The sequence below is a fragment of the Notolepis coatsorum genome, assembly GCF_963971535.1.
Source record: "Notolepis coatsorum genome assembly, contig: SCAFFOLD_2445, whole genome shotgun sequence".
In the NCBI taxonomy this organism is placed as follows: Eukaryota; Metazoa; Chordata; class Actinopteri; order Aulopiformes; family Paralepididae; genus Notolepis; species Notolepis coatsorum.
Genome location: NW_028171846.1, coordinates 15,001 through 25,408, shown reverse-complemented (window position 1 = coordinate 25,408; position 10,408 = coordinate 15,001). Strand labels below are relative to the sequence as shown.

The window sequence follows — 10,408 nt, the reverse complement described above, 5'->3', positions numbered from 1 at the left end:
CAGTATATAGTACCTGTCTGTTCTAGTATACAGGTATATAGGTAAAGACACTCTTCTTCAACCATTATCTGGAAAAAATCTTTAATAAAAAATCTAACCCTAACTAACCTTACTGTCATGCACTTGTCCTAATAAACTAACCTACACTGTAGCACTCAACACTTTGATGACATTGTTACTCAGCTGATAGAGTTGTGCCCTTCCTGATGACTTGTCGTACAGAACTTGTAAGTCGCTTTGGATAAAGCGTCAGCTAAATGACTAAATGTAAATGTATACAGTACATGTTCTCAGTACACAGTATATAGTACCTGTCCGTTCCAGGTGTCCTCTCTCTCCCTCTCTGCCGGGCCGTAGCGCTCCTCATACTCCTCATATTCATACTCCTTCACCTGGTAGTCTGACGTGTTGTAATAGTCCTCATACTCCACAATCTGAGAGACAGAAAGAGAGAGAGAGAGAGAGAGAGAGAGAGAGAGAGAGAGAGAGAGAGAGAGAGAGAGAGAGAGAGAGAGAGAGAGAGAGAGAGAGAGGAGAGAGAGAGAGAGAGAGAGAGAGAGGGAGGGAGGGAGAGATGGAGGGAGAGAGAAGGAGAGAGAGAGAGAGAGAGTGAGAGAGAGAGAGAGAGAGAGAGAGAGAGAGAGAGAGAGAAGAGAGAGTGAGAGAGAGAGAGAGAGAGAGAGAGAGAGAGAGAGAGAGAGAGGAGAGAGTGAGAGAGAGGGAGGGAGAGAGAGAGAGAGAGAGAGGGAGGGAGAGAGAGAGTTGAAACGTTTCAATACGCTGATGAAATCTAAGAAGAGAGAAGTAACAGTTTGACTGGTAGTGTTTGTGTTACACAGAAAAAGATACATGACAGACAGATGAGCCCTCACCTCATACTCGGTGACGTTAGGACCAATAGTAACAGTAGAAACGGAGACGTCGTCATAGCTGTAGTCGAACTCTTCAAACTCCAACCGTTTCCTAGGTGATTTCTCCTGTTTAGCGTGAAGCCATGGCAACAGTTGGCACGAGACAAATAAAAAGAGACAGATCATCACTCAGTGTCTTGCGGTAGTAATAGTAATAGTAATTGACAGATGGCATCTACAGTAAGATGTAGTGAAAGGGTTAACCTTCTGTAGTGTGGCAGTGAACGGGTTAACCTTCTGTAGTGTGGTAGTGAAAGGGTTAACCGTCTGTAGTGTGGTAGTGAAAGGTTAACCTTCTGTAGTGTGGTAGTGAAAGGGTTAACCTTCTGTAGTGTGGTAGTGAAAGGGTTAACCTTCTGTAGTGTGGTAGTGAAAGGGTTAACCTTCTGTAGTGTGGTAGTGAAAAGGTTAACCTTCTGTGGTGTGGCAGTGAAAGGGTTAACCGTCTGTAGTGTGGTAGTGAAAAGGTTAACCGTATGTAGTGTGGTAGTGAAAGGGTTAACCTTCTGTAGTGTGGTAGTGAAAGGGTTAACCTTCTGTATGGTGGTAGTGAAAGGGTTCAAAGTAACCTGGGGCAGAAGCAGTTTGGTATCTTCACTGACCTCAAATAATCACCACATGGCAGATATTTATAGTATAAAAGTATAAAAAAAAATAACGTGTGGTTTAAAAAATGCCCATGTTTTTCCTGTCAAAATGTATCTTAACCTTGGAGCACGACTTGAACACTGAATCCGGCAAGCTAATGTAGCATGACACGGCCGGTATGTCCGGATTCCTCCCAGACTCCACTTTCATATGATACCACACCATCTTTGCTCCGTCAAATAAATCAGTCTATAAAACAATAACAAAATGTGGAAAAAAGCTAAGGGGACTGGATACTTTCCGAAGGATCCTTTCATCAGCGGCGATATCTGACCCGTCATCACCCCCTTCATCACGTCTGCCTTCTAAAACCCTCTCTTAAATCACCCAGATAGTGTTTTCTCTCTCTGACCGCTCTCTCTCTCTCTCTCTCTCTCAGATCTTTGAAGTGACAACTGGATTTATCACATGTGGTATTAACACGACATGAGTGGAAGCGATGCTATACACGTGGCACCATGGGATGTACAGTACAGAATGACCCGCTTTTACGAGAGGTCGTCGCGTCATATCAACATCCATCGCTTTCCTTCAATCGTCTGGTTAACAGCTGGGTGCGTACTGTACGGCTTGGAAGAATTACACTGTGTTGTTGTTTCTTCGGGGCAGTTCAGTCGCCTTAGTGTTTTCTCAGCTGGAAGGAAGGGAGACGGAGACGGAGACGGAGCGGAGAGACGACACTGAAGACCAGGCCCTGGAGGGACAGACCGCCCCCCCCCCCCCCCCCCTCCCCTCCTGACGGACACATCTGACTCTGCTCCTCTAGCGTATTATTACACGGTGTCTCTTTGTGATGCAAATCAGAACCTGCCATCACCACAGTGGCCATTTTAAACAGGATATAAGGGATGCTCAGGATGTTTGGGGACTGGTTTAGAGGGTTCCAGCTAGCTTGTTGTATTAGCCCCAGCTGGGCCTGGTCGCGTCTATTCGAATAGCAACTGTTTTGTGCGTTTTGCGACTCTGATTGGCCACTGACGTTTCTGGTCATGTGACATGTGCGCCCAATCGCGTGACGAGCTGTGTCTTTGCCCATTTCCGCGTCGAACAGCCTGCAAACTACCTAGCGCCTAGTTTATCACTGGTTAAGCTTAGGCGACTCTTTCGAAGTTGGTTAAGGTTAGAGTTTGGAATCAGGGCTGGTGTTCTATCGCCATGCTCTAAGACAAACTCTAACCTTAACCAACTTCGAAAGAGCGCCTAAGCTTAACCGTCGAAAGAACTTGCCGTCACACGATTGGTGCACATGTCACATGACCAGAAACGCCAGCGGCCAATCAGATTAGCAAAACGCACAAAACTGTTGGTATTCGAATATAGGCGGCCTGGTCAGGCTTGTGGCAGCCTTCATCCAGGCAGGAAACACAGGCGCCTCGCTTCAGCAACCCACAATAATGCTGTTTTCAAATCAAATTCCTAAACAAAACACATGACTCGTCAAAGCTCCGACAATAATGTCAGAGATTGGCCACTGTATGTGTCTGTGTGACTCACCTCCACTGGGTCAGGTGGTCTCAGGGTGTTGTCGTAGGGCAGGGGGGCGTGGCTATGTGTCTGGGTCAGGTGGTCTCAGGATGTTGTCGTAGGGCAGGGGGGCGTGGCTATGTGTCTGGGTCAGGTGGTCTCAGGATGTTATCGTAGGGCAGGGGGCGTGGCTATGTGTCTGGGTCAGGTGGTCTCAGGATGTTGTCGTAGGGCAGGGGGGCGTGGCTATGTGTCTGGGTCAGGTGGTCTCAGGGTGTTGTCGTAGGGCAGGGGGGCGTGGCTATGTGTCTGGGTCAGGTGGTCTCAGGGTGTTGTCGTAGGGCAGGGGGGCGTGGCTATGTGACTCACCTCCATTGGGTCAGGTGGTCTCAGGATGTTGTCGTAGGGCAGGGGGGCGTGGCTACATGACTCACCTCCACTGGGTCGGGTCTCAGGATGTTGTCGTAGGGCAGGGGGGCGTGGCCACGTGACTCACCTCCACTGGGTCGGGTCTCAGGGGGGCGTGGCCATGTGACTCACCTCCACTGGGTCGGGTCTCAGGATGTTGTCGTAGGGCAGGGGGGCGTGGCTATGTGACTCACCTCCACTGGGTCGGGTCTCAGGGGGGCGTGGCCATGTGACTCACCTCCACTGGGTCGGGTCTCAGGATGTTGTCGTAGGGCAGGGGGGCGTGGCAGTCGGGGATGTAGTCCTGACAGTAGGTCTCTGCCGCTCTGGGGTCGTCAGCGATCAACAGCTGCTGGATGTCTCCCTGTGTATCAAACACACACATTTTAAATACTTTAGTTAGAATTCACAGATCATCATTCATCACACATATATAATAATAATAATAATAATAATAATAATAATAATAATAATAATAATAATAATAATAATAATAATAATAATAATAATAATAATAATAATAATTCGATTTATAGTGCACTCTACATTTGGAAACCAAATCTCAGAGTGCTACAGGGTAAAAACATAGACTTTAAAAACATAGGCAATAAAAAAAAGGCATAAAACCATATTTTTTTTAAAGGGATAAAACATACAAGGCATGTATAAAAAGGTTAAAACTAAGAGAAGGCTTTCGTGAAGAGGTATGTTTTAAGTCCTCTTTTAACACAATGGCGCCCGACCACGGAGACTCCGTGTTTCGATTCCACCCGTTGTGGACAGAAGCACGGATATATCCGTGGCAAGTTGTTTTGGCTTTTATTCCATTTTAATAACCTATTCAAGGTCGCCGAGTGGCACTGCAGATGTACCCTACTCTTTGAATTCGAGAAAGTGCAATACCGGCCAGATCCTCTTAGGGGCGCTATCGCGATAATAGAGTGTTCCCTGTGGCAGAAGTTGTCTTTTTTTTTTTTTATCTCTAATGTCGTTTTCTACTCATCTGAAGCAATAGCTATTGTCTGTTGCACGGGATACGTTTTGAATTGCGGATTTCACTATGCAATAAGGGGATTTATCATCAGCCAATGGACATATTGATCTACCAGATGGCGATCGATAACGGGGAAATGCTCGGGGGGATCCAACCGGCTCATGGTAAGATCTTTTTCACGTAAATTACAGGCCGATCGAGCCTTGTTATGTTATACGATACGATACGATCGGCCTATGTGGCTACTTAGATGAACACGGTTATTGGTAATCAATAATAAGAAACGACGTCCCCCGCCCCCCCCTTTCATGCATACATGCTTGAGGATCGTGCCGATCATATGCAGTTTGAGTTTTAACTGTAGCATCTGTATAACGGAAATGCCATTGGATATAACGTTAGTAGTTAGCCCTTTATCTCGCCTCCCAGGAAATATACTAGACCAAATGCCGTATAACGCTTATATTCACGGCGCTATAAAATGAGAACGTATTGATGAAATTTTTTTTTCTTTAATACATTTTGAAGGGACGGTTTATGGTCCCAATTGACAATGAGAATGGACAGATAGCAATACTATAAAAATAAAGTATAGATTTAGCTCTACAAACAGCCCCACGTCTGTTTACATTTGCCGGTCCTCTAGAGATTTATTAGACGCATCCCAATGGCCCCGAATGTGTTAAAGGAAGCAGTGGTCTGTGGTGCTCTCAGGTAGTCAGGGAGGGTGTTCCACAGGCGAGGAGCAGCCGAGCAGAAGGCCCGGTCGCCCCCATGGTGCGGAGCTTGGTCCTGGGGGGAAGGAGGCGGTTTGTGTTGGCGGAGCGAAGGTTACTGTACGTATATAGGATTCAAATATTAAAGTAATAATCTTGGAACATTTTCATATGAATACATGTTTGTTTTACTACTCTCTGTCACCGATTGATATCAGACAATAGTGAACTGAACACTTTTGCATTTGCTACATTTGCTGTTCGAGACAGTAGTAGTAGTAGTAGTAGTGGTAGGACATTCCCGGGAAAATAATCTGCCACACAGGAAGTGATGTGTTTTACATCACCAGCAGCAACAGGAAGTGATGTGTTTTACATCACCAGCAGCAACAGGAAGTGATGTGTTTTACATCACCAGCAGCAACAGCAGTTTGTTTGGAATGAATAGAAGATGCACTCAGAAATTAGTGGGACTTTTCAAGATGGAAAGTGAATAAGTGTAGTGTACCCTCACAGACAGACAAAATAAAAAGAGGAACTTGCTGATTACCACTTTAACAGAGCTTTGATATGATTTTGAGGACATCTCATGGGTACACAAAACTGAGCCACACGACCTGGTTACCCATTATCGCAGAAATCAAACAAAATATTGCCAGCCACCGCGTCTACGGACAATACCCAAGAGGACTAGGGATGGGTACCGAATCCGGTACTTTTAAGGGTACCGACCGAATCACGTCGGTACCACCGAGTACCGATTCACGTGAGATCCACCGGTGCCACATTTCGGTAATGCAAAGAAAATATATATATTGTCCGATGACGTCAATGTTTTGTTTACCACGAAACCTATGAAGTGTGCCACACGTTCACGTCAACGTTCACACGCACAATACACACTTACCTAGGATTTGACTTGATTCAACAACAAAGCAGTCGGGGCAATGGCAAGCCGAAAACGGTCGCAAGTGTGGTTACACTTTACAAAGCTAGATGCAGATTGATCGCTGCAATATTATATATTATATATTTAACAAATTGTTCTAAATAAATAATAATGATAATAAATCATTTGAAGTTTGGACACATTTTTTACAACTGAGGTAGGTAGATTACATTTCTAGAGACTAAAGTGCCGAAATAAGGTACCGTTGGGTACCGGTAGGGCTGGGCGATAAAACGATAACGATAATTATCACGATATATTTTAATAATCAATAATACAAATTATATCGATAATAAAAAATGTATATATATGACCTGCAACAGGGCAGCTTTAAAACCAGAGACAGTGGACAGACCTGTCTTTCTTGCCTGCAACTTAAAGTAATGGCTTTGCTTGTCCAAATGACAATACTGATCAAATTGAGATTTCTTTTTCTCTTGTCCATTTATTTTGTTTGCTTTCTAATTTAAAATACAGTTTGAAACGGTCTGTAAACAGTAGGCTATGTGTGCTAGCAGAGCTAGTCTCCAGTTGGTTTGTCCACCAAAAAAGCTCCAAAAGATAGAAAAGAAACTAGCAGAGCCAGAACTGTTCAACTCCCCTGGAGCCACAGCCAGCAGAGAAGCCTGTTTACTTTCACTTTCAAACCAGCTGCAGCCTGAGAACTGGAGTGTGAGGGGATGTAACACTAAAGATGGCGGCAACGACAAAGAATTGCTGCAAAATAAACATACATTTGTTGTAATAATCTTTAAAAAATATTTTTTTTTATACTAATAGAAATATCGATAATTATCTATATCGAACGATATGAAAAATGTTATCGTGATATATCGTGATACATTTTTTTGCCATATCGCCCAGCCCTCGGTACCGGTTCAAATGTGAACGGTACCCAGGATATTTAATGAGGTCAGTTCCGGCACGCAGAGAACAGAGACCCAGAGTAACATTGAGACAATGACCGGACGACGACTGACGACGGGGATGAAACTTGAATTTCATTCAATAAGGAAACCAGGACTAACAGAAGACAGCTGGGGGGATTACAAACAGCTGGGGCAGACGAGACACAGACTGAGATTGTAACGATGGTTTTCCATCGAGGATGTCTTATTTGATATACGAAAGGAATACTACATTGATATCTGATATTATAATCAGGAGACAATTAACAGTAAACTAACAGACCTTTAACCTCTTGTGTGAGAAGGTGTTCACTATTGGACATTCCAGACATAAGATATATTCAGAAATACTCTAGATGTATGTGAAAGAGACATAAAAAACATATAGGAATGATTATGGATATGATATAGATATCTTCAGCCCTGCGTTCGACAGCTCTGTGACAATTCCTCTGTGACAACCATGATGACACCTACAGACAAAGTGCCCAGATGAGAAATGAGAAAGGTCATGGGGTCATCAAAATCAATAGGGTTCTTCCTCTAGGGGTCATGAATGTTCACAGCATTTGAGAAGGTTGTAATACAAACGATTGGAGTTATGGCGTTCACACAAAGGACATACCGTAATATCCCTGATATTGTCGTTTCTGAGGATATAATTAGATCTAAGGGTCATTTGATTTCAACTAGTGATGTTCCTTCACCCTTATATCCTCACAGAGAACCAGAAGCATCGTTGTACATCAGGAACAAGTAATTATTATTATTATCTTTTTTTGTTTAACCTTTATTTACCCCGGGTATAGGTTCGCTGTGCACAGATGCTCTTTTTCAGGAACGCCCTGCTTCGCCCTCCCTCCCCATCAACATGGACCCCCTGCAATTTGCATACCGCCCCAACAGGTCCACGGAGGACGCCATAGCCCATGTGCTGCACACAGCAGCATCACACCTGGACAAGAAGCAGGGGAACTATGTGAGAATGCTATTCATCGACTACAGCTCGGCATTCAATACCATAGTCCCCTCCATACTCATAGCCAAGCTCAGGGACCTGGGCTTGAACTATGACCTCTGCCAGTGGGTCTTGGACTTCCTGACTGGCAGACCCCAGGTGGTGAGAGCAGGCAACTGCACCTCCTCATCCATCACCCTCAACATAGGGGCCCCCCAGGGCTGTGTTCTGAGTCCCCTCCTCTACTCCCTGTACACACACGACTGTGTGGCTCAGCGGAGTAGCAATACAATCATCAAATTTGCTGACGACACAGTGGTGGTGGGCCTGATCTCTGCCAACGACGAGAGGGCCTACCTGGAAGAGGTCAAGGTCCTGGCGGGATGGTGCCAGGAAAACAGCCTCTCCCTGAACGTCAGCAAAACAAAGGAGATGATTGTGGACTTCAGGAGGTCGGGGGTCAAGGACTACAGCCCCCTCAGCATCGACGGGGCACCGGTTGAGAGAGTCAACAGCTTTAAGTACCTCGGAGCCTACATATCCGAGGACTTGACATGGACCACACACATTGACAGTGTTGTGAAGAAGGCACGACAACGCCTCTACTTCCTCAGGCGCCTAAGGAAGTTCCAAGTCAGTCAGAAGATCCTTAAGAACTTCTACTCATGTACAATAGAGAGCATCTTGACTGGCAACATCACCTCCTGGTTTGGGAATAGCACTGCACAAGACCGAAGCAGACTACAAAGAGTGACACGTTCAGCCGAACGCACAATTGGAGGGGGGCTCCCCACCCTCCAGAACATTTACAACAAGCGTTGCAAGGGCAAGGCTAAGAGAATCATTAAAGACTCCAGTCACCCGAACAACTGCCTCTTTGAACTGCTGCGGTCAGGCAAGCGATACCGGAGTCTCAAGGCGAGCACAGAAAGACTCAGAAGAAGCTTCTATCCCCAGGCCATCAGGCTGCTAAACGAACAATGAATGAACACTACACAACAACAACCACCAAACGCACATAGCACACACATCCACACGCACACACTCACTTTAAACAAACACACTGTAGCACCCACTCCACACACTTTATAGCACACACCCACTTTAAACAAACACACTGTAGCACCCACTCCCCACACTTTATATTTATTGATGAAGGATTGCACTACAACTCGTACACCTTACTGTAAATTGTACCTAAATTGTACCTCATCCCATTTCTGCTTTGCACTAGATAGTACTGTACATTAGTACACTGCATAGTATTGTATATTATATGGTAACTCAGAACATTGTACATATGTCTATACCGAACACTGTGACCTCATTTTCTTCTTCTAAATTACATGCTATATTATGTTATTTGATACTATCTTGTCTAGCACAGTCTCTGGAGCGTAACAGTAAGAAGCATTTTGTATGAAAGTATTCTGTACTTCTGTATGACAACTATTAAAGAAACTTGAAACTTGAACATTCACACAGTTCCATTCACACCTGGGAGCTGCCCAGTACAACCACAGTCTGACACCGTTGGCCACTGAGCAACTCCACTGGAGCAGTTGGGGGTTTAGTGCCTTGCTCAAGGGCACTTCAGCGGTTGGTGTTAAGGGAATGGGAGAGAGTTATTCATTCACTTCCCCAGCCCAGATTTTTTCTGCCGGTCCGGGGGATCGAACCGGCGACCTTCCGGTCACAAACCCGCTTCTCTAACCTTTAGGCCACCGCTGCCCCCATGTATCACTCATGTATCCCCTCAGCGGAAGGGATCTGAAGAGGGAACGTGCTGACTGGGATCTGAAGAGGGAACGTGCTGACTGGGATCTGAAGAGGGAACGTGCTGACTGGGATCTGAAGAGGGAACGTGCTGACTGGGATCTGAAGAGGGAACGTGCTGCTGACTGGGATCTGAAGAGGGAAGGTGCTGCTGACTGGGATCTGAAGAGGGAACGTGCTGCTGACTGGGATCTGAAGAGGGAACGTGCTGCTGACTGGGATCTGAAGAGGGAACGTGCTGCTGACTGGGATCTGAAGAGGGAACGTGCTGCTGACTGGGATCTGAAGAGGGAACGTGCTGCTGACTGGGATCTGAAGAGGGAACGTGCTGCTGACTGGGATCTGAAGAGGGAACGTGCTGCTGACTGGGATCTGAAGAGGGAACGTGCTGCTGACTGGGATCTGAAGTGGGAACGTGCTGCTGACTGGGATCTGAAGAGGGAACGTGCTGCTGACTGGGATCTGAAGAGGGAACATCGTGCTGACTGGGATCTGAAGAGGGAACGTGCTGCTGACTGGGATCTGAAGAGGGAACGTGCTGCTGACTGGGATCTGAAGAGGGAACGTGCTGCTGACTGGGATCTGAAGAGGGAACGTGCTGCTGACTGGGATCTGAAGAGGGAACGTGCTGCTGACTGGGATCTGAAGAGGGAACGTGCTGCTGACTGGGATCTGA

The 10,408-nt window shown here is 45.9% G+C and overlaps 1 protein-coding gene across 1 annotated transcript in view; it reads right to left on the bottom strand.

Moving 5' to 3' along the window:
• Positions 1 to 311: 311 nt before the first annotated feature.
• Positions 312 to 10,408, bottom strand: part of LOC311248168 (collagen alpha-1(XI) chain-like) — a gene marked incomplete at both ends in the record, with an annotated part of 23,605 nt that continues 13,508 nt past the window's right edge. Inside the window, 3 exons of the mRNA XM_084339104.1 lie at positions 312 to 434; positions 873 to 977; positions 3,670 to 3,795. Of these exons, the coding sequence (XP_084195230.1) occupies positions 312 to 434; positions 873 to 977; positions 3,670 to 3,795 (354 nt within the window). The remainder of the gene's footprint in view (positions 435 to 872; positions 978 to 3,669; positions 3,796 to 10,408) is intronic.